Source organism: Ochotona curzoniae, unplaced genomic scaffold (assembly GCF_017591425.1).
Source record: "Ochotona curzoniae isolate NIBS_2020 unplaced genomic scaffold, NIBS_Ocur_1.0 contig_1014, whole genome shotgun sequence".
NCBI lineage: Eukaryota > Metazoa > Chordata > Mammalia > Lagomorpha > Ochotonidae > Ochotona > Ochotona curzoniae.
In genome coordinates, this window is record NW_024464920.1 from 39,330,237 (window position 1) to 39,353,745 (window position 23,509).

Below are 23,509 nucleotides of genomic sequence, written 5' to 3' on the forward strand. Positions count from 1 at the left end.
GAGTCTGTGCCTCCACAAGGATGGCTTAGTTTTCCTTGTTAGGTGGGGCAGAATGACCAGAGCTGACTGTGGTTGAGTATTGCCCTTCTCCTCAGGTCAGTCAGGCTATGAGTGTACCTCAGTAGGTTAGGCTCTGGTTAAATAGCTTGTTTTGAGGGCAGGCCTCCTGAGGAAGGACAGAGTGCTGTGGGTGTATCTCAGAATGGCTCTTTTCCTATGTTCCCCTTGGGTGTATGATTTTTTTTTTTTGTCTGAGACTTAATGCTGAGGACCTGAGTTCCTGGAGGCAGATCTTCCAGTATTAGGAAGACTAGGTCCCTCTGGAGTTATTTTTAATTCAGACTCACCAGCACACAGCCTCCAGCAGTTCACCCACAACAGACCAGATTTTCCTACCCCCGCTCTGTTCCTTGTCACAGTTTCCACTCCGAAGCCCTTGCTCCAGTAAGCCATGACTCGCTGCCTTTGCCTGTCTGTCTCTCCAACCTCGGGGTCAGTTGTTAGCTCATGTTCTCACCTTCCTTATGGATACAAGAAAAGTTGCTGATTTTTCCATCTACGTGGATTTTTTTTTTTTTACTTATTCTTAGGATGGAGTTTTGATTTTCAAGATCCTTTTGAGAGGAACCCAAACCCAGTAGTTTTTCTGTGTGAAAACAGGTTTAGGGAGGGCTATTATTATTCCATTTCTGATCCAGATGCTTGCTGGTGCTCCTGGCAAGGCAGTGAAGAACAGACTGAGTGCTGAGCCACTGCCACTCAAATGGGAGATCAGTGTGGAGCTCCTGGTTCTTGCAGTTGCCCTGACCCAGACTTTGTTGTTGTAACTACTTGGGTAGTGAACTAGTGGATAGCAGATCTGTGTGTTTGTGTGTGTCTCCCTCTCCTTCACTTTATCTTTCACATCAATCAAATCAGTCAATCTTAAATAAATGAAAACAAGTTGAGGAGAAAAAAGTACTATGTGTTAGTTTGCTACAGTTACCATAATGAGTTACCATAAACTAGGTGGCTTAAAGCAACAGAAAATGATTTTCTCCCCCCTCCCCCCGACAGTTCTGGAAACCAGAAGTACAAAATCAAGGTGCTGGCCAGGACTATGATCTCTTTCAAGACTCTAGGGGATGCTGTTGGTTTCCATTGGACGGAATGATATTCTGCCAGCTCTACTTTCAGACCGGAGATGGTCTCCCAATGAAGCTGTTGAATCTATCTGGACAATAGGATGCTATACTCTATGCATGATACATGCCCGCAATGAAGGAATTATGACTGAATATGAACTGTTCCACTGCAACATGTGGAGGAATCCAACAAGGGGAGAGGGTTTGGGAAGGGGTTGGGGGAATCCCAGAGCCTATGAAACCATGTCATAAAACGAAATAATAAAAAAAGGACTCTATGAGAGCAGTCACCCTTTCCATTTTCAGTTCTTGGGAGCCTCATTCCAGTTCCCCTCCTCTCTCTCTCTCTCTCTCTCTCTCTCTCTCTCTGAAAGGTTTTATTTATCTTACTTGAAAGGTAGAGTTAGAGAGAAAGAGTAGGGAGGAGTGATCTTCCTTCCATTGGTTCACTCTTCAAATGATCACAAAGAGCTGAGCTGGTCCACAGCTGGAAGCCAGAAGCTCCCTCCACGTCTCCCCCAAGGCCTTGGGCTATCTTCCAACACTCTCCCAAGCCTTTGGCAGGGAGGAGAATCAGAAGCAGAGCAAACAGGACACCAAGTGGTACAATATTAGCCTGTTATGCCCCATTCATTGACCTCCTTTTCCTCCTCTTACAATTTTTTTCCTGGTGTCTGTCTCAGTGCCAAAACTATCTTCTTCTTGTTCAGTCACTGAATTAAGGTCCACTCTTGGTCAGGATGTTTGTATCCTGAGATTCTTAACTGATTACATCTGAATAGATGTACAGACTTTCAAAATAAGATTGCATTCACACATTTTGAAGGGGAGGAGCTGTTTGGATTTAGATATATCTTTCTGAGGGATACAGTAAAAAAAGAAAAAAAAAAGTAAAACTTAACTTTAAAATAAGCAATGATGAAGCCTGTATGAGAAAATGTTTAAGACAGTGGGAACTTAGACTAGTGATATATTTTTAAGAGAGAGATTATGGGACTTGATGGTAGATTCAGTTTAGAATGTGAGATGGGAAAAGCCATCAGAAATGACAGAGTTTTTCTAAACTGGGCTACTGGGCAAGTACTGCTGCTATTCCCTGATATAAAGAGGAACAAGTTTTTGAGGCAAAGGATAGTGAAGACTTCCCCCCCCCCCCCCGGTGACTGTAATAGTAAAACATAATATTTACTAGCAAGGCCCCAGGGCCTGCTTTCTGATGCAGCAAGTTCAACTTCTATCTGCTCTGCCATCATCCCGTATTGAAATGTGAGTTTGAGGCTGGACTGCTTTGTTTCTGATTCAACTTCCTGTGCATGCACTTAAGAAGGCTACTGATGATGGCCTGAATGCCTGGCAGCTACATGAGAGAACTGGATGGAGTTCTGGGCTCCTGCCTTCAACCTGATGCAGCCCTTGTGGACATTTGGGGCATGGCTCGGCATATGGGAGATTGTGCAGTCTCTCTTTTCACCACCTTCTCTCCCACCTTCCACACCATTCTGCCTTTCTAATTAATTAAAAGAAATCTTTTAAAAAGAGCACACTCACTGGGGTCAGAGAGTCCTGGCTGCACAAATAGAGTTGTGCTTTGGGGTATGCCAACTTAATTCTCCCGAATCTTAAAATTTCATCTGCAGAATCAGTATAAAGATAATATCTTTGTCATAATATCATTGGGACAGTTAAGTATAATTATACATGTGAGATACACAGCGGAAAAACTTCATAAATCTATCTATTCTAATTTTCAAAGGAGGTCGCAAGAGTTTTTAAGACCTCTTTGTACAATGCTTTAACTCCAACTTCAGTGTAATAGATTTGGAAAACTGATGCAGCAATAGCATATCAGTTAGACTGTAGTCAAAGAAGGCACAGAGTCTACGAAATTTTGGTGTGAGGAGGTGTCAGAGGTATTGCTATAGGGAGAGAGAGGAGTGAGAAATGGAGGCGTTACAGAGAGAATTGCACAGACCTGGTTAAAGAAGAGAAGTGAGTAAGATCAAGATTCTGACACCTTAACTTTGGAAAGCAGGAATGCATCACTGGTGAAAGTAGGAAATCCAAGGTGTAGATCAACCACAGAAAAAGACCACACTGAGTCTACATCCACCAAGTCAGAGTGTGAAGCTAGGCAACAAGGAACACCAGCGAATGAGATAAATGCCTGATATCTGAGAAGTTGGTAACTATTCTAGTTCAGCTATAGCCAATAGAAATAGAGTGAGAGCCAAAGATGCAAGCCATGTATAATTTAAATGTTTAGTAGCCACAATGAAAAAAATGAAAAGCATGAAACTAGTTTTAATCATCTATTTTATTTAACCCATTATGACAAAAATATTTCCATGGTAGCATGTAGTTTATATGATCTTTCAGTTGGGTTCTTTTTTACATGAAGAGTTGGAAATGTGGGAAGTATTTTATAAATACAGCACATTTCATTTGTGCCAGTAGTATTTCAAGCGCTCAGTGACTGTTCTATTTAACAAAATTAATTCTTGGTCGTCGTGATGGTTTGGCAGTGTTTTATGACTGATAAAAGAGGAATCCTATAGCTCTCTTATTTTCTTTATCCTGCCCTTTGTAAGTACCTAGTTAATGTATTTGTTTATTGTATTTCCCACTATAATGTAAATCTGTTTTCCTCATGACTTTTCCTGTATTTTCTTAACATATGTGATTTTATAGGTGCCTAAAAGACAAAAATTAAATCCTTCCCTTCAGAGAATTTACAAATTGATTGAGAGAGAAGCACTCCATGAAGGAAAAATAAACTTAGGGTAGGTTAATTTGGTCTTAAATTCTGAATGAATGATACTATGAGGTGGGACCCAGGAGTTTAATAGAAAGATCCATAGAGTGTAAAGTAGACTAGAAAGACAGAACTTGGACGTGAACTGTGTCTTTCATGATGGCTAGCTTTCTCATCTTTGGAAGGAAAAAGGGATATTTCTAGGAGGTGAATGACATACAGCTTTGATATGCCTTGGGGAAAAGTAAGAGATCAAGTAGTTACCGTGGTCCATGCTGTTTTGGTTTTTTTTTTTAAGATTTATTTTTATTATTTTTTTATTGGAAAAGCAGATATACAGAGAGGAAGATCTTCCCTCCGATGATTCACTCCTCAAATGAGCACAATGGCCGATGCTCTGAAGCCAGGAGCCTCCTCCGAGTCTCCCACGCTGGTGCAGGGTCCCAAAGCTTTGGGCCGTCCTCGACTGCTCTCCCGGGCCACAGGCAGGGAGCTGGATGGGAATTGGGGCTGCCAGGATAGAACCGGCGCCCATATGGGATCCTGGGCGTGCAAGGCAAGGACCTTAACCACTTGCGCCACCGCGCCAGGCCCGGTCCATGCTGTTTTTGAGGTGAACTGAGCAGAATGCTCCTGGTGGTAAATCAGAAATATTGGAAACAGGAGAGTGGAGAGGCAGTTACTGGGACTATTCAGAAGGTTGTAGAGATTGGGCTAAAGCTACCTAGGTGGGAATGGTCAGAATGAGAGAAAGCAGAGCTGTTTCAATGATGGCCTCCAAGGTCTTTGTTTTGGATTAAATGTGCCTTGGATGTGGGATGCATTGTTAAGGACAATCCAAGGTTCTGAATTTGGTTGACTAAGTAATGGTGCCATAAACTAAGATTCCAAACAGAAAATGACTTTTAGAGGCTGGGATTGACAGAGGAAAAATGCTGAAGCCAAAGTTTGGAAGATATCCAAATGGAAATTTCCAGTAAGCTTTCAGATGACTAAGGGATTCAGAGAATGTAGGCTCTTTCCAAATTTTCTGTTGTTTTTGCCTATATAGAAAGTGTTTACTTTATGTGTTTCCCTGTGGCTTGATTGCTTACATTCTTTAGTGTGGTTTGAAGCTCCTTTGGCTTCCAATCTGTATTTGTTTTGGGCATGGTTGGAGTAGAGTGCTAATAAGCTCAAGGTTGTGGGTTTGAGCCCCAAAAAGACTTGTAGGTTTCATGGAAAGGAAAATGGAATTCCGTGTTTCACAGACTTCTCCCTTCATCCTTTCGACTAGTCTCCAAACTATGCAGTTTTCCCAAAGGAGTGTGGTGAGAAAGTGTGAGTGGTTGTGTGCAGTCCACTAAAATGACTTGGAGAATAGCTCTCGGTGAGTGGTGTGGGTTGCTCTTTTGAGAGCAACATCTGCCTTGCTCTCTCAGATCCTGGGATGCAGATCACATTTTCAGCTGCTGTCACCACCAAGTACAAATGGAATGATCAGGCACATGTCCTCTCAGTCTGCCATTTCATCTTCTTCTCCTTGCCTGCCAACAAGCTGTGTGATAGTCTAGGAGTGTGTTGTTCTTTGGTGAAACGTTTACTTTTGTTGGAGCATTGTCAGTTGACTGTGAGAACTGGCTTACTAACGTTGGACAAATAAACTGTAGAGAGCATTAATATACCAAAAATACTCCTTAATCAAACTTTTCACTGACAGTTTTTCCTTATCTTATCAGGCTTCTTCAGCTTTAGCTCACTCTATACACTTAAGAAGAAATGCAACTGTAAACTCTGAATTCTTGCAAAGTGTGTCGTGTCTTTAAAAGGATGATGGTATTCATGCAAGAGCCCTAGACAAACCCACAAAAGTCATGTTCCACACAAGGACAGAGTTATAGGGACGTGCTTGGACAGTATCTAAAGTCTGTTTCTGCAGTTTCTGCATTTTCTAAAAGCAATGCTGGAAGTCCTCAGTTGGCTTTTGCAGTTGATACACTCTGGGTTCTGCAGAAGTGAACCCCAAAAAAGTATCTGGAACAATGTTGGATATGTATTGAAAGATTCAAAATAAATCCTCATGTCTTAAGAAGGACTTGAAAATAGGTTACTTTTTGTTTCAGGGAATCAGAGCTCGCCACAATGGGAATGCTTCTATTATTTAACATGATGGAAAGTTTAAAAGGCTGAGGAGTAAGAAACCAGGCCATTAAATAATGTATAATAGATTTCTTAGAGTAATACTAATATCTTGAAGAGTGCTCTGTGAAGTACATATGACCAAAAGGAAAGGCATGAAACACATAACTATATTCCCATGCTAAAGAGTACAATCAAATACATGTAAGTATGATTGGTGGGTGTTTTTTTTTTTAAACATAATGACAAGCAACTAATGCATTTGTGTTGTTCCTTTGAATTAGCTGAAAACAGTAATTACTTCACATTATAACAGACATTATGTCTGAAATTATAAAATAGCTAAAAATGGTGGGCTTTTGGTACAGTGGTTAAAGTTGCTGCTTGTGATATCCCCGCACCCCCAAACACATTTCAGAATGCCCAGTTTGAGTCCTGGCTGTTCTGCTTCCAATTCAGCTTCCTCCTACTGTGAAATCTGGAATGTAGTAGATGTCAGCTCCAGTCCTGCGGTTCCTACTGCTATCACGGGAGACCCAAATTGCGTTCTAAGTACAGCCCTGGCAGTGGTGGGCCTTTGGGAAGTGAACCAGTAGATGGAACATCTGTCTTCATTGTTGTCTCTCTCACTCTCTCTCCCCTTTTAAAGTAAAATGAAAGTAAATTTAAAAAATTTTTAAAAATTGTTATATTGGAAGTTTGTAGTTCTGTGGTATGGCTTATGCTTAGGTAAGAAGTAGAAAAAATACAGAAAGACCAAATGAATATGCTAAACTTCAAAATTTATATTTGCTTTACAGTGCAAGTACATTTTACATAATCATTAGGAAAAAGATGGCCACTTGTCAATGTCAGACAAGTTGATGCTATGAGTTAGAGTATATGTAGAAACGGATATCGTAATGCCAATGAAGAGAATTGTAGCTTGGTAATGTTAGAGCTGTATTTGATAGTATCATTCTTAATTATAATAAGAGACACAGTTATAATAAATAATGATGAAAACATCCAGAACCCACGCAAAAGAAGAATATGCCTGTGGCCTCACTTAGCTACAGAGAAATTAAAAAAAAAATGAACTAAGAATTTTCTCTTAATGAGTTTTCTACAAAGCTCAATTAATTCAATTTAAGGGATGAACTCTTATTCTGAGGCAATCTTTTCATTTAAAAAATGTCATTCTTATGTATGATTCAATGGTGATGGTTGATAGTTATTTTTTTATGAACTATTTTAGCCAAATAAAGATTTTAGCACTTGGTGTCAGAGCTTCCCTCAGTTTTTCATTTTGTTTTTAAAAATTTCACTATTTTGAGAAATCTAGACATTTAGAAACTATCATATGATAGTGTTTAATAATCTGAGGCAAATATTGTTATTAGTATCATATTACAAAATAAGAAACCGAGTCCCATGGAAGCTATGTGAACTTGCCCAGAACATGCAGCTGGAAGTGTTGTTGTTGTTACCAACAAAGAACCACGTTTGCCTGATTTCAGCATCCTTGTTTCTTACTCTTTATCATTCCCGAATATGTTAATTAGGGTCCAGAAAGCAGAGCAGAAACCTTTTCAGGCATTTTAATCAGATAGAATTTAATGTGTGCGACAGAAGAGGTGAGTTGCCAAGTAGGAGGGCAGTCAACTCAGATACACACCCCAGGAAGTCATGACCCCCAGGCTACAGGAGATGCTATTGGGTGAAAACCCTCTGATTGGATGTCAGTCCATCTTGCAGGCACTGAAGGATGGAAGGCTTCCCGGGCTGGGCTGCAGGGGCCACAGAAGGAAACGCTTCAACTATAGTCAAAGATGCTACTTGAGCAGAGAGAGAAGAGAGAAAGTGCTTTGGCTTCTTCCCTTTCCTTCTTCAAGTTAAACCAGTACCTCATCTCAGCTGAACTGACTCTGAAAGGGAAGCATAGGTGCTGAGGGACATAGTTGGCTGTGAGGCAGAGCAGAGAAAGGGAATCTTGTAGGGTGAGCAAATAAACAGCCAGCAGACTCTATGGAATAGTGGTGATAGTATTTCTTTCCAAGATCCAGAAATACCAAAGGAGAATTTTAAAATATGAATAGCCCAAGAGAAACTATTTGTATAGAGAAAGGGGTTGGAGATATGTCTATCTCTAAATGATATTTAGAGTGTAGACAGGCAGGAGAAATCAGGAAAGAAATTTACTTCTAGAATAGCCCTACCGTTGCGTGATTTAGGTTATGAAAGCTTGACTGAAGTGGAACCCATGCGAGATGGGGAAATGCAAGTCTGGGTAATTTTTCTGCGTGTCTTTCTGATACTCTTTCCCTCAAGGAACAATCACCAGTACCTTACCCTTTCATCATTTAGAGATTGGTGGTTGGGAAAGACCATTTCATATTCATCAGGAAGAATAAGAAGGTCAGCCATGGCACTCATGGGGGCCAGTTTCCATGAATAAAAGCTATGAGTCTCTGATTTTCCATGCTGAGTGAAAGTGCCCCTCTGGACACCCTTCCGAGGGAGGCTGAGTCAGGCAGGAATCACTGAGACACAGAGTTAGGATGTTATGGGACCATTCATCTTGAACTCTCCCTCTCTTTAATTAAAAGATAAACCTCTCTGCCAGGCCAGATTCTCTACCTTGAAGTCCAAGGTTTATTTTGCTTATGACATATTGCTGTAATTGTCTTAAGTCCAATTTATACCTGTTTGTGTTTTTTTGTGATTGCTTTAGTCTTTTCAAAGCCGTGTCATTTTATCACAGGGTGAAGGGAAGAACACTTAGGAACCAGATGTTGTATTAACCATAATTATTATCCTTTATTGGATCCCAAGAGATTTAATTTTTATCTGTAAGTAGGTGAGGAAGATAACAGTTTTCAGCCCAGTCTTATGCTTAGGAAAATCACAGAAGGAGATGAAGAGACTGCCATCCCCCCCGTCTTGGTTTTTTTTTTTTAAGATTTATTTTATTTTTATTGGAAAGGCAGTTTATACAGATAGCAGGAGAGACAGAGAGGAAGATCTTCCATCTGATGGTTCACTCCCCAAGTGGCCACAATGGCTGGAGCAGAGCCAATCCAAAGCCAGGAGTGTGGAGGTTTTTCTGGGTCTCCCTTTTGGGTGTTATGTTCCAAATCTTTGGACTGTCTTCAACTGCTTTCCCAGGCCATGAGCAGGGAGTTGGATGGGAAACAGAGCTGCTGGGATTAGAACTGGCGCTCATATGGGATCCAGGTGCGTTCAAGGCAAGGACTTTAGCCACTAGGCTATCACGTTGGGCCCATCCCCCTGTCTTTGTGACCCATAGTGGTTCAATTTTGGTGGACATAGCTTAGTACTTTAACCCTATGAAACCAAAACGCACCTTCTTATAAAAAAGTATGTTCTACTCTCAAATGTTGCAAAATGGAATTCAAACATAATGCCATTATACAACATCAATTAAAATAATACTTCAATTGTAATATAGAGGAGAAATAGAAGGGAAAAAGCTTATAATAAAATCACACATGTTACATGTTAGAAATGCTCAGGTATAATGCTACTAGAAAATATAATTAAGTATTCCAATGCTTGCATGAATGTGGAGAATCATGGATGTAAGATTTGCATATGAAGATTGACACAGGTGTCGAGCAGAGTTTCCAAGCACGGTGCTTGGATGGCCACTAATTATGTGATATTATAAAACAGGAGACAGCACTAGGGAAAGTTTCAGGTGAATTACAACTTTCCTTTAATTTACATGGTAATCATATGCATGAAAAATTCCACTTAGTTTAAAATCATGCTAGTTATTTTGAGTTTATAAATTAGAACTAGAGGTTGTAGTAAACAGGATGATTACTTTCATGAAAAGCTTGGAACCCTAGCCCCTACCCAATAAATGCCAGCAATTTTTTTCTCTAATCATTGTGACAACCCACGGGATCCTACACAATTACCAAATGCCATCTAGGGCTAGTAGTGTACCCATTGGGAACCCTAGTATGGGTTGAATGAGACTGTTTTGAAGGTCAGAAATATTGGAATATAGGTCTCATAAGCTTCAGTGCGTGAGTGCGTATTTCTCCCTGGAAGCCCTAAATCAATCATGTGTCTTGAGACCTCATTGACTTTTTAAGACTATCATGAACAAATCAGTGACGCATTGTTGGCTCTTAATAAGATTCTTGATGATCAACTTGCAGTTTTGTTTATGCAAAAATGGCTTTTCTGTGGACTGTGGGAGCACCCAGGACATAACCTTCCCGAGATTGGTCTACCTGTATATGTCACGCAAGGTGTAATGCATTGTCAAGAATGAATATCACCACGTACACAAACAGAGGAGACGCGGTGGGTAATATTGAATGTCTAGTCAGGTACACTGGTGACTGTGTAGAATTGCCTGCTTATTTTGATAATATCATAATCAAAGGTAGCTTGTCTTTCAAGAATGTACATTTCTACCTATAACATGTAAAGCCCAAGTTGATTGAGAATGTATCAGTCAGTGTAACAAGTTGTTCTTATGTCTGGATGGAAGTTTACATCCTGAAGTGGTACAAACACAGGTTTTCCTGTCTTCAGATCTGATTTATGCACCCTCTTCTCTATACTTTTCAATAATGTGGTCTTTGGCCTCCACGTCCTTGTCTGTAAAATGTATGATTCACAGTAGTGTCCGATGTTTAAGATTTTTTTATTTATAAGATAGAAGAGTTACTATAATGTTTGTAAATTGGCCTAATGGCTTACCACAGTAGGTTGTCAGCAATTATTAATGATTATTATTGATAGTAATTATCACTGCTACATCTTCCTATAGGAAGACAAATATTACTTATTTATCTGAAGGGCAGAGAGACACAATGAGAGGGAGAGAGAAAGATATCTTCCATTTACTGGTTCACTCTCCAAATGGCCCCCAAATCCAGGGCTGGGCCAGGCTGAAGGCAGGAGTCAGGACCTCCAACCAGGTCTCTTAAATGGGTGACAGGGGTCTAGGCACTTTACTGGGAAATTGGGTTGGAGGTTGAATATCTTGAACTCAAACCTTCATTCTGTTATGGAAAGTGAAGTGTCATATTAATCTATTGCTCCAAAATGCCAGATTCCATTGTTTTTTTTTTAATAAGGCTGTGGTTTGATGTGGAGGACCTTGAAGGGAGATGGTATTCCCCTTAACAGGATTGCTCATTTGTTAGGAAAATACTTTCAGGATGTGTCCAGTAAGAAAAGGAGAGGCAGCAATGTCCCACTCTGGAAAGCTGTGATGGAGGAAGAACTCCATGAATTAGAATCTCATAGAATTTTCTAGTGACGGTGTCACTAGATTAGCCTAGTAATAAAGGAGAAAGGTATTGTTCTGGGTGGGCATTGTGGAGATGCCACACAGAACACTGAAACACTAAGAGCATGAATTTTTGGAGGAAGAGGAGTTTGCAGAATGTCCTGAAGCGATCCCTGGGAATTTTGAGGGAGGGAAGTTGGAGATGACCAAGTGCTGAGAGCCCCACAGCACCTGGGTAGCACAAATGGAAATTTCCAGCCTTGTTTCCTTAACACTGAGCACATGGGTTCATGGCTCTTTTTTATGTTTAGGTAAGTTTTCAAATAGTTAATTTTTAAAAGCAAAATAGAATCATATGCTTTGTTTTTCTAAAAAGGGAATTTGCTCATCTTCACACCTTGTATTTTTACAAATTCTATCATTTGATAGTCTGAGCATCCATTTAGTAAAGAATCAGTTACTGAACATAACTTCAACGTTGAGAGATCACGAGTTTATAAACTCTCTTGGTATGGGAGTATATCAAGTGATGTTTGCTGTGTTATAATGTTTGGAAAATCTTTTTCCCAAAGACTGTGCTAAGGAGTTTAACATACTGCTGCTTTACAGTAGTGGAGTTACTAGATTGCTTTCTTCGCAATGGTTGTATAACTCACACATTTCTTACTTGTGCAGAGTGTTAAGTCCTTTGAGACATCGATTTTTAAGTATGTATAAATTCCTAAGACTCTTCCATTTTGATACATGATTGGCTTTATTTTTCTGGGTATGCTTTTATGTTTCTTTGTTGCAATGACTTTAATGAGTAAAAGCACTGGATAACAGTAGAATTCTAAATAAATGACACATTACATCAACATTATTGAAACAACCAGTTAATCAAACATGATTAATTTTAATGTAGGTACTAAAGAAAGATATACCATTTTATTATGACACTCTAGCCATACATTTTTAAAATATGCTTATTAAACAGTAAATGTAGATAATGATTCAGTTAGTTACATTTTTAGAAGTCATTAGGATGGATATTTTTCTGCCATAAATGAATTGAGTAATAATTTCAAACACAATCAAAATTAATTTAACAAAAATATGCTTTTGAGCTTACATGTATATAATGAATATTGTTTTCTGCTTTCAAAGTACCAGGGAAAATTAATTCAGCATCTGTAAGTTTATCACACTTAACCTATAAGCATGATAAAAATACATGAAGTGAAATGCACGATGTAATCCCAATTCTCATGGTTCATTAGTTTTTAGCAAAAAGAAATCTGACATGAAATTTGGAGCTTTTGTGTAAACTGAATATAAACTACATGATGTTTGAAAGTTTTTGATATTTTGAGTACACATAATGATACATAAACACAATTAAGAAACACGAGCAGACAACAAGGTTTCAGAGTCCCTCCTGCAGTGTGTTTAGCAGCAGGTACAAGATAAATACTCAAACAAAATCAGATTAAAGGATTAAGAGGAGCAACTTTATTTCTGAGCAGGGTCAGTGATGGTGCGGAAAGGATTATGGAGTTCTGTTTTCATCGTTTGCTGCTTTGCCTCAGCAAACGTTGGGTTAAAAAAAAAAGGCCTGTTTACTTTGGGGTCTGAGTAATTTTTTAAAAAGTAAAATCTAAGATTAGAGAAAGGTCATTTTGAAAGTGACAGGTGATTCAGCCCAAATTATCAAGTAGGCAAAAAGTTATCTCCAGCTTAGCTTGCATTTCAGTTTGGCAGGAACATTTATATTCTTGTGTTCTCTTATTTAAAAAAAATAAATGATGTTTTTGTTTCCTCTTGAATGATCATATCAGTGACAACTGAAAAACGCGGAAGGAGAAGGGACCATGCTCAAGATCAATGTCATTGTCCATTAAGTGATGATAGTGTGAAATACATGTTTTGAAAGCGATTCCTTTAATTTTGGGGTTTCAAACTGGACAACCCTGTATAAGGAACTGAGGCAGATACTAAAAATGCAGGGACTGTGAGGGATAAAGAATGTTTCAAAAATCCCCTGGGCCTCTATCTTAGCTATGAGAGATTACCTTAAAAAATTAAAAAAAAAAAAAAGGATTGTTTCAGATAGGATGTGGTTATTTAAATTGATATCTTTATCTTGTACCATGTATACTTAAAGCTTCAATCTTTTGTCTCCTCATTTTTTTTAAAAAATAGAAATCACACAAAAATGATATCTGTGTATCAGTTTCTAATATCTAACAAGAAAGTTGTATAGAATATTAAAATAGCAATAAGCAAATATGTACTATAGGATTAAATACTAGCATTGAAATAAAAAACAAAAAGAAAGAATCAATGGAAATTTCCTTTTGTTCCCCCCTCTTAGATCTGGAACTTTATCATTATTGAAGGGCAGGGCATAAAGGCTCACCATTCTATTTGGAAATAAAACATGCTGTAGTATAAATCAGATTTCATCTTTTGAAAACATTAATAGGAAAGTCCAAATGATTTGAATGGGAAGATCTTTCTTAGAAGGACAGCCAAACAAGTTCTGCTATAATAAATTGTCTTTTAAGACTGATTTGTCTGATTTGAGAAATTAACATATATGTCTACGTAGCCTAAAGGTTAAAGAGTCTAGGTGGGCTTAACTTATTAAACTTCATTCCAATATGAATACAGAAGAAAAGGACCAAGTCAGATTTGAACAGTAAGATTTTCGTATAGACTGTATAAAGCAAAAAAGAAACCAAAAAAGAAAACAAAAAAATCTTCACAGATTGTTAGCCATCTCTTTCAACAATTTCTTATAAATTCCTTCTCTTTATCAGTAGGTAACTCCCATCTCATAAGGAAATACTTTTCAACATTTCCCAATGATATCAGGGATTGCTTTAAGGAGAGCTACTGCTCTGTGAGATGTTTGGATGAAGGGAGAATGTTCTACAAACCAGTAAACACCAGAGTACCCAAGTAGGATGTGGCAGAAGAAGCAGTTTCTAGTAGCTTTTCCTCTTTGTTTTAATTTTCATCACTTGCTGGGTATCTATTTTAAAGCAGAGTGCGCACACACACACACACACACACATACACACGATAACAACTTAACCATCGGTTCAGTTCTGCCATGGGCCTAGAAGGTCTCCCCACTCTCCCCTTATATTCCAAGCTCTAAATTAGGGTGTTCAGATTAGATCACATGTTGCTAACTTTTGCTGAGTTTGAGAGCCAATAAAATAATGGAGCCTTCTAATCTTTAAAAATTTCTGCTTCTGCCCCTGTACCCTCCAAACTCCAATTTGGTGAACAGTATACTACTTGTGAGTGATAAAAAGTTGAAAGGTGGTGGTGGCTAGACCTAATGCTATTTTATTAAGCCATCTATCTATTGGATTGTTGTTTTCATACTTTAAAAAAATATGTCTATGCTTTCTTTTTTTTTCTTTTTTTTTCTTTTTTTTAGTCAAGTACTTTCTTAAAGAAACAATAGCACCACATTAGCATAGCTGGCCAAACAATAAATGGGAAAGCAAAATGCGCTACATTTTCCATCCTAAGTGTTTTTCTCAAATGCATCAACTAGTAACAGAAATCCTGGAACCGCATGCATGGGTTGGGTGCATCTACATACACACTGACATTTCAAGGAGGGGAATGATGCTGAAGGCAGGCCAGGCTCTTTCGTTTTTAACAAGATTTTCAAGGCAGTGACTTCTAAGGGTGTGTGTGTGTGTGTGTTAGATGTTGAATTTTTCTTCACTTCTGGAAGAGGGCTTTCTATTGAAGAAAAGTATTAACCTTCTCATAGGAGCTGTTTCATCTTAAATATTCAAATAACACTTTAGGCTCCTTTTGGAAGTGGAAACTGAAATTTGACAAGTGTTGAGTAGTTTCAAGTACATTGATAACTAAGCTTTAAAAATAAAAGGCCATTCTTACCAACATTTAGAGTCTTTTTAAAAACCTCTTGTAATTTTTCTATTCTAAAATGTGTAGTAATGTTATTTGAAAGCAGAGCTTATCAAGATTTAAGTTGAGAAATTTTAAGTGCCCCTCCTTTTATCACGCTGGGTCATTTTGCTTCATTCTGTAGTGATCAGTTGACTATACATAATTTCTATCGATTTTCATCTGATATTAATTTATGTAAAAATAATAGTTAATTTTTAATTATTTGATTTGAGATACAGTGGGAAAGATATGTGTTGTGGAAAAGGATAGCATCAACTATTTAAGCTTTCCTGTACAAAGGGGGAGTTTTTAACTGTTCATAAAGTTTAGTGAAGAGAGTAAGTAACAGATATTTGCAGAATTGTTTTGAAAATCCTTAATCTGAAGACTGCGACTGCAGAGTTTTGTTGGAATAAGTTATTTTCAAAGGTACAAACTGAAAACAAGAAAGCAACACTGGAAGTGTTACGGGAAAAGGAATCTAACATCTTCTTCAATAGTAGACGTAAGTCTGCAAAACAAAGAGTGAGAGTGATGTATGTTTTCTTTGACTTTAGACCATGGGAATGAACACACTGCTCAGCATGTCCAAGATCCAATTGAAAAAACTCTGGGGGTTGGGATTTCAACACTCATGAACTAAACAGGACTAATAAAAGAACCAGAGCCTTTTCTGGAATTTTGTCAGAGATCCTGAAAAACCTTTTCATTTTTCTGGCCCTCACACTTTGAGGTGAATTAGTGAGCGGGAAAGCTAAAGATCTGATCTGTTCGCTTGTGTTTGAGATACAGTCTCCAAGAATGCAAAGGACAAAATTTGCAGAAAGCTACCAAGCATGGATGCTTTTTGCCAAAATGTTCTCATGCTAATAGAAAGATCTGAATGCCTGGTGATTCTGTTCTAATTAGATCTTGATCCACACATGGATGACATTTTTAGGCTATCCTGGACCCACCCTCAATATTGAGTTTTCTGAATATTCATTGTTATGTCTAAGACACATCAATACAGAGCCAGAGACTACCATTTTAAACAGATAGAAAGGCAAAAGGAATTTTTGCTTTTAGTAAGCAGCTCTGGTCAGCACATTTCAACAACAGCAGTAAAATTTTCAAAGTTATCTTGATTCAACAAAAGATAAGCGTAAAGATTGTGTAAAAAAGTAATTTTGTGACTTTTTAAAACTAAAATACTGTTCCAATATTTTCAAAGTCTTGGGCGATTTTATTTTTTGCCTAAAAAGAAAAGAAAATCCCATTCGCTGCAAAACAAATAGAATGTCTTTTACAGCGTTAAGAAAGAGGTATTACTAGAAAGTAACTGCCTGCATGTTTCAGGAGAGCTAATACATGAAATAATTCCTAACCATGGGTGGGGATCTTTTTGATTTCTTCCTTTTTTCTCTTCCACTATGCTCTTTAACTATCTGTGTACTCACAAATCCAAACAGAATTCAAAAACAGTACCTCAAATATTTCCCACTTATTTGAAAGCGTTTTCAAGGAGACGGAGCTGTGAGCTGTCGCCAACTAGTGAGTGGGCTATCTTCACTCAGATGAATGGTGCTGTCAGAGGCATTAGCCAGTTTCTAGAGAGAGACTGTGAATGGGTCATGTAAAACTTCCTGCATCTTAGCCACTCTACGGCTCTGATGTTAACCCCTCATAGCGACACAAGGTCCGAGATGGAAGCTTTCACTCTTTGCCCTCATGCCACCCCTTTGAGGTAGGTACATGATGTATTGTCCCCATCTGCAGATGGGGGAACTGAGGCACAGAGGGGTGAAGGGACTTGCCCAAGGTCACACAGTGGCAAGTCCCTGGCAGAGTTGACCGATGCTAATTTCTTCAGTTAGAAGAAGCAGCTGAGGCTGTTAAAATGCCCAGCCTTCTGCTTTTTCCCATTCCAAGGCTTCCTCTCTGGTCTCACCCATCCAGTTTGCATTAGTGGATTCTTGAAAAACATAATCGTGTGTGTACGGACAGGGGGTGGGATGGGGGAGGGCACACTTGCCTTTCTTCCTAAACAGGTGGACTTTTTTTTATTTCTTTCCTCCTTGTGCCAACGTTGGCTCCAGGTTTTCCTTTTTGTTTTGCTTTCACCTTTTAGCGTTTTGGCCAGACTCTTTCATATCACAAACTACAAAATAGCACCATTGTACTAAAAAACAAAAACAAAAACAAAGTTTTACATACTGTTTGATAGATCCTGTATTACTGATATGATAAATTTACATAGTGCTCTATATGGAAAAAATAAAAAGAAGTGACTACACAGGTTGCATGCTAACTCATCCTTCGAGCGAACCACTGAGAGTTGAGGAGACATTCTATGTTTAAAACATACGCCTAAAAATGATTGGCCTCATGTTGCAACTATTTGTATTACATTTTTAGCATGATGTGGAAAAATAAAGCTTTGTGTCTAAAATAAATGCATTCAACTTATATTTGATACAAATGCCACAGGTGGAAACTCGTGGGTTAAGAATTGGTGTGCTACTTGACTATCTTCTACTGCTTTTGAGGAGACCAAATTTGGCACATAAAAATGTTATGAAGGTGGTGGTAGGGATAGATGAAGACTGTGAAATTCTGCAAAACAGCCTGTGTGGTGTAGAAAGAAGTGCAAATAAGGACACAATTCATAAACCACTTTGACAAGGTTGCTGAATGAGTGGCTCCAGCAGCCAAGATTCGGAGGACAATTTAGTGCAGCTGAATCTCTAGGACACCCATGCATTTGTGGCTCTCAAGCGGCAGGGATTAATATTCTATAGAATATTATTGATAAAGAATCAACAGCAATCTATCAACTCCTGAACCTCTTTTTTTTTTTTTTTCTTGCAAGGTGCAAAGCTTTGAACAATCACTCCTATAGACAATGCTGGAATGTTTGCTTGTGTATTTCATTGGGGGAAATGCCCATTTTTGAAATATCATCAAACTGATTTTTGGTCGGTGTTTCACAGGTAACTTGTGCAAAGGGTCCTGCGGTGGCCTGTCCTTCTTCGCTCCTCAGAAGGATCTCCCTACATCCTGTAGCTCTTGTTTCCTGCGTTTCCTCTACTTGTGTTCTTCAAGTGTACTTCCTAGAAACAAGAAAGAAAAAAAATGACATGAACTCAATGAAGCTTTATTTATGAATTTCTTTAAAACACCTTATTAGCTTTTTAAAGCAATGTAGCTTGACATTTATGGGATGCAAGGTCATCAATAAACACATATATACAATGTGCTATGATCAATCTTGGGTGATTAGCATTTCCCCCCTTAAATACTGATTTTTTTTTTGTGCATGTTAAGGGAAGCTTTGAATTCCTCTCTTTTAATTCTTTACAACAATCTGTACTATAGCTAATAAACCGTAACTACCTGTTTATGCTATAGAATAGGGCTTATTCTGTCCATGTAAGTAAACCCCGCTCTTTCCAACATTGCGGCCCAAGCTTTTACATTTTACGCCTTACCTGTCAACCTGAAAGACAAGAACCCTGGGCCTTGGCTTTTCTGAGAATAATGGAAGAAAAGCATCTATTGTATAGGATTAAAAATGAAAAAGTTAGTGTATGTAAGAGTACTTCAATAAGTGTGGCACATGGTAAACATTTTATATGTAATGTTAGTAACAGCAGTAGCTGCTATTGTTATTTGCTCATTTTCCTGTTATTATTCTTATGACAACTTTATTGGAAATTAACCAATCCAAAAATAAAAATTCTGGGTTCTTCATACTTATCTTCCATTCACTTATCCAAAAATAATGTCTTAGTATGGAATAGTGAGTATTTTTTCAGGACAAAGATCCTATCAGAACAGAGGCCTGTCTGTCTGTGGTTCAAGTCCTAAAACTTAGGAAAGTGCCAAGTATATTGCAGGTGTTAAATAAATATCTCAATTAATTAGTTAATGAATCAATCTTTAGAATGAATTAAACCAATGAATGGATCTGAAGGGTTCCTTTAAGGTATGTAGAACCATGTCATTACAGTTTGTCTGTACTTCTTCTTGCTTTGTATGCATGTATAATATAAGTAAATTTGAAACAAAATTGAGGAGAACAAATGGCACTCAGTTTATGAGTTGATGGTCAACACCTTGAAGTGACCTAGTAGAGAAAGATGGCACCACGGAATCAAAACACTTATTAAAACAACTAGCTAGCTCAGTGACCACTGCAAAACACAAAACAAAACAAAACAAAAAAACTAATAAATAAAATGCTAGTGAGAACCTGGGTATTTGTGTAGAATAATTTGAAATGCTAGTTGATTAAAATCATGGCATTTCCCCCTGAAATACCATGCAGATTATTATGCAAACCCAAGTACAGTTAATACACACGTATTGCTGTGCATTTACCACTAAGCTACTAGTAAGCTTCTGTTATTAATCTTAAGCCTGCTCTGCTTTCTTTCTTACAAGTTTTCTCTAGAAAAAGGAAAGATAGACATATGAAAACAAATAGTATGGTCATCACTGTGTCCATTCTCCATGAAACAACTGTTGAATCCTGCTTGAACCCTGCTGAGGAGATGCAGCTCCGAAAAGTCCTAAAACATCTATTAGGAAACCAGCTCTCAGGCAAATTGCTAACCAAACTCAGCTAACAGGTAGCTGTCCCAAATCAGCTAATCTGCTAACATATTGACCTTAATTTTAATTTTTTTTCTGCTTAAGGCATATACCAGGATAAAGAGAGTTTTAGGAATCTAGAATACCCAAACTTTCTTAAATGTTTGAGAATGAAATGGTAACAACTGGAAAGGAAAGCCTCATGAAGTACTTCCACATTTCTAGAAGATAACCAATCATCTTCCATGTTTCATCTTCAGGTTCAGGAGGACTATAGTGAAAAGAAGGTCAGATTGGCCAATCACATGGATCCTCTCCATTGTCACCCAATAGAGAGACTATTTCTTCTCTCTTGCAGCAAAAGGGAAAACATGTGGAGTCTTCACAGAGATAGCCATGGGTCTCTCTCTTCTGGGTCAGTCTCAGCATCACAGTGAGGCTGTGGCTGAGACTCCCTGGAGGAGAGCTGACACTGCTTTGAGTAGCAGGGCTCCCATGCACACATGGGTACAGCTGAGGCTGCTCAAAACCAGCTGTGATGTTGTCTGGTTTGCATTTGGCTCTCTTCCCAGGCTCTTACATGTGACTTCTTTGTGTTACAGACAATGACAGTGACAAAACAAAAGCACCCGGGGAGTCGCTTTTGGTTGCATCTGTTGCTTTGCTCATTGTCTCAATTTAATGACACTAGCCACCCTTGACAATGTGCAGCAAGTGAAGGAGCTTTAGAAGCAGCCGTCATCAGAGCTGGCACCCACCTTCAGTGCACTTCTTGAAGGGTTATGAAACTGTCCCACATTCAGCCAAGCAAAAACTTTTCACTTCAACGGCTTGTCCAAGACAAACAAACCAGTAGAATCTGTTTCTAGTATGCAACTAGACAGTTTTTTGAAAGGAAAACAGTAGTAGTGAGTAAATACTGTTTCCTATTGACACCAGAGAAGGTAAGAGCGTTAAAAAAAAATGTTGGTCCAGTTTACCAACATATTGACCTTAGGGTTGAAGAAATGTATCCTTTTGAAGGAAGGATTAAAGAACTCACTGCGGAACAAGGTTGGGAAGCACTTAATTTGTGACATGCATGATTATGTGTCTTGCATTTGCATGCATAACCAGCTTTTGGGGAAGATAGGGAAGACTTGGACTAGGCATTCACATTCTCCTATTATTACCCAGCATGAGTCACATCTAAGCTTTCCTCTAAAAGCCTATATACAAGCATTTTGGTTAAGATCATGATGGCTAATAACAGTGAAAATAATTGTTGTGCTTAACATTTCAGAGTAGATTCTCACTGAATCTTTATTGCCACCTTAGGAGGTGATGTCATTCACATCAGGCTCATTTACAAGCTGAGACTCCACAGGACTCCGTGATGTGCTCCAGGTGGCATACGAATGACTTGCTGGATCTGGGACTGAAGGAATCACACTTCCCAGTGCTTGAACACTTACCATGTGCGGGGGGCTATATGCATGATCAATTGCATATATTTTTCATTTAAATCTCATCGTTTTTTCAGGGTCTGATACTCATTTATTGACCATTTAACTTTTAAGGGATCTAAAGGTAGGAATTGACAGCTTGCCCAGTTTCTTAAAATGAAGATGTGATAAGTATTGGGATTGGCACCATTGTTTTCTGATTGCAGAACTCATCAGTTCGCCTCCTTGCTATCTTGCTTCCCCAAGACGTAAAACAACAGCTGGGGCTTCCAAGCCTAAACCTCCTTCCAATAGCAATAGCTGATGATGTCTCGATGTCTCAAATTATTTATGATGCCAGTGGGTGGTAGATTCTCTTTTAGAGGATAAGACGGTGCCTTAGGGATAGAAATCTCTAATCCTGGAGGATGGGCATGCTCCTTTCCTACAGAGTGAACTCCACCCCTATTTATAAGTGTTTCTATGAGTTTAGTAGCACAGTATTTGATTAGCAAAAATAGTCTCTCCCCTCCCCGCCCGGATATTAGGACTCCTTCTTTTGTCCCATCTTCATGAGATTTTTGCTTGTGAAACTGAAGCAAAAAGAAAGATGATAACGGGCTCTTTAAATTCTATGGAGGAGGTGGTGTTTTCTTTAGACTCTTTCTTCTTCACTTACTCCACATAGTTAAGCTCTGTATGATACAAAGTCTAAGAAAATCCTAGCATCCAATAAAAATACTTGGAAAATACTGCTTAGTGCAGAATAGGAGCTGCCTATTGTATAGCATCAAGTGCTAAATTTAGCATTGATTTTCTCTCCAAAAGGGCAAGATATGGGAAAAAGAGCAGTGGATGATTGGAGAACTGGCCCAGATAGCAACGCTTAACCTCTTTAAAAAGAGCAGCTATTTTGCTGGTTTGTCCTGGGGACATGTGAAATTGTACAGAATGATTTAGATGTCTCAGTATCAATTTTGTTATCTCTTTACTTCAGGGAATCACAGGCTCAAATTCCAGGAGAATTGGGTCAGCCTCTCATCTCTGGGAGCCAAAGAGACTGAATATCATGCAATCTCAGCACTTTGGGATGTGACTTTAAAACCAGAGGACAAAGTACACATTTTGAGAGTTCTGTACTGCTCGCGTGTGTGTCTGCCTCATTAAGAAAGGCTGAAGGGTAAATAGTTAACTTGGCACAACATTGGTCTGCCTATCCTAAAGTTGCTTTCTGAAAACCCCCTTTATGTAGTTATGGGGGGATGGCTCCCTGCTCTGCACTCCCTACTCCTGTATGACTCTGTCCTTTGATTATGGTGGATTGGCTCAGGTTGGCAGGGCCATAATACAAGCCAATGCCTGAGTGTGATAAGGATACCAAGCAGATTCATTCATGGAAGATCTGGGATTCCTTTATTGACATGCTTTGGCTCAAAGACAGTGATGGCTATGCTCAACTTTCTTTAACAGCCTAGAACATTCCCAACCAACTCTCTCTCTTTTGCTTGGGTCAGACTTACATAGCAATCTGATTATTTCTCCATGCTTGCTGTATCATTTCCTATTTTCTTTCACACAGGCAGGACTGCTCACAACATCTTAGCTAACTTAATTTCCTGTCATCTTCTGTTTCTTGGAGGACCTGGACTTCTGCATGTGGGAAGTAAATACCCCAGCTCCTCATCCACCAGGAGTTGTGTGGCCTTTGACATTCAATACACTGTTTCCTAGTCCAGAAATATAAAAAGGTGGGGTGATTCTTCCTACCTCCTAGTGTTCTTGTGAGTAAATGTGATCACCTTTACACATGTAGCTGAGCTGGGATAACATCTATTATTGTGTTTAAGAGAGCATACTGTTTCAAGAGCTCTGACTTCAGCATGAATTTTGAGTTTAACTGTCAGCAATGTGAATCTGGGCAGATGTGCGTGTCACAGTTGTCTGGGTTTACCTTTGTTACAGCCTTGGTGTACTCGAGAGTACATTCTGCAGGGGTTAGTTTTCTTTAGGGTAGATTGCCTACTTCTGTTTTCTTTATAGACTCCCAAGAATCCAGGGAGGGCTTGATAAATTGATTTATATTTCTTGAAGGAGTGATGGAATAGGGTTCAAGTTCACATCAAGTACTTTGTGCCAGCCACCTGCTTCCTGCACTCTATATGAGGACAGGTGGCACCCAGTGCCAGCCTGTCTGGGAAATTATAGTTGTTAGCCTGTAGTGTGGTAAATATCAACTGAAAAATGCTGGAGTTAGTGCAGTGCATAGTGAACACACTGAAGTCCACCTCAGTTTTGGATTCTGATTTGGCCACTTGTGAGAACAAAACATTTAGCCTTT

The 23,509-nt window shown here is 38.8% G+C and overlaps 1 protein-coding gene and 1 long non-coding RNA gene across 5 annotated transcripts in view; one reads left to right on the forward strand and one right to left on the reverse strand.

Annotated features, from left to right (window-relative positions):
* The first annotated feature begins 3,796 nt into the window (after nt 1-3,796).
* LOC121159440 overlaps nt 3,797-23,509 on the forward strand; it is a 52,635-nt gene continuing 32,922 nt past the window's right edge. Inside the window, exons 1-6 of the long non-coding RNA XR_005884367.1 lie at nt 3,797-3,904; nt 5,979-6,198; nt 10,167-10,314; nt 18,024-18,144; nt 22,169-22,351; nt 22,751-22,919. This is a non-coding gene — a long non-coding RNA (uncharacterized LOC121159440). The remainder of the gene's footprint in view (nt 3,905-5,978; nt 6,199-10,166; nt 10,315-18,023; nt 18,145-22,168; nt 22,352-22,750; nt 22,920-23,509) is intronic.
* Nucleotides 11,992-23,509, reverse strand: part of IGF1 (insulin like growth factor 1) — a 71,861-nt gene continuing 60,343 nt past the window's right edge. For all 4 annotated transcript variants that reach the window (XM_040984541.1, XM_040984531.1, XM_040984549.1 and 1 more), the window contains one exon: nt 11,992-18,264. In XM_040984541.1, coding sequence (XP_040840475.1) covers nt 18,205-18,264 — 60 coding nt within the window. In that variant the 3' untranslated portion in view covers nt 11,992-18,204. The remainder of the gene's footprint in view (nt 18,265-23,509) is intronic.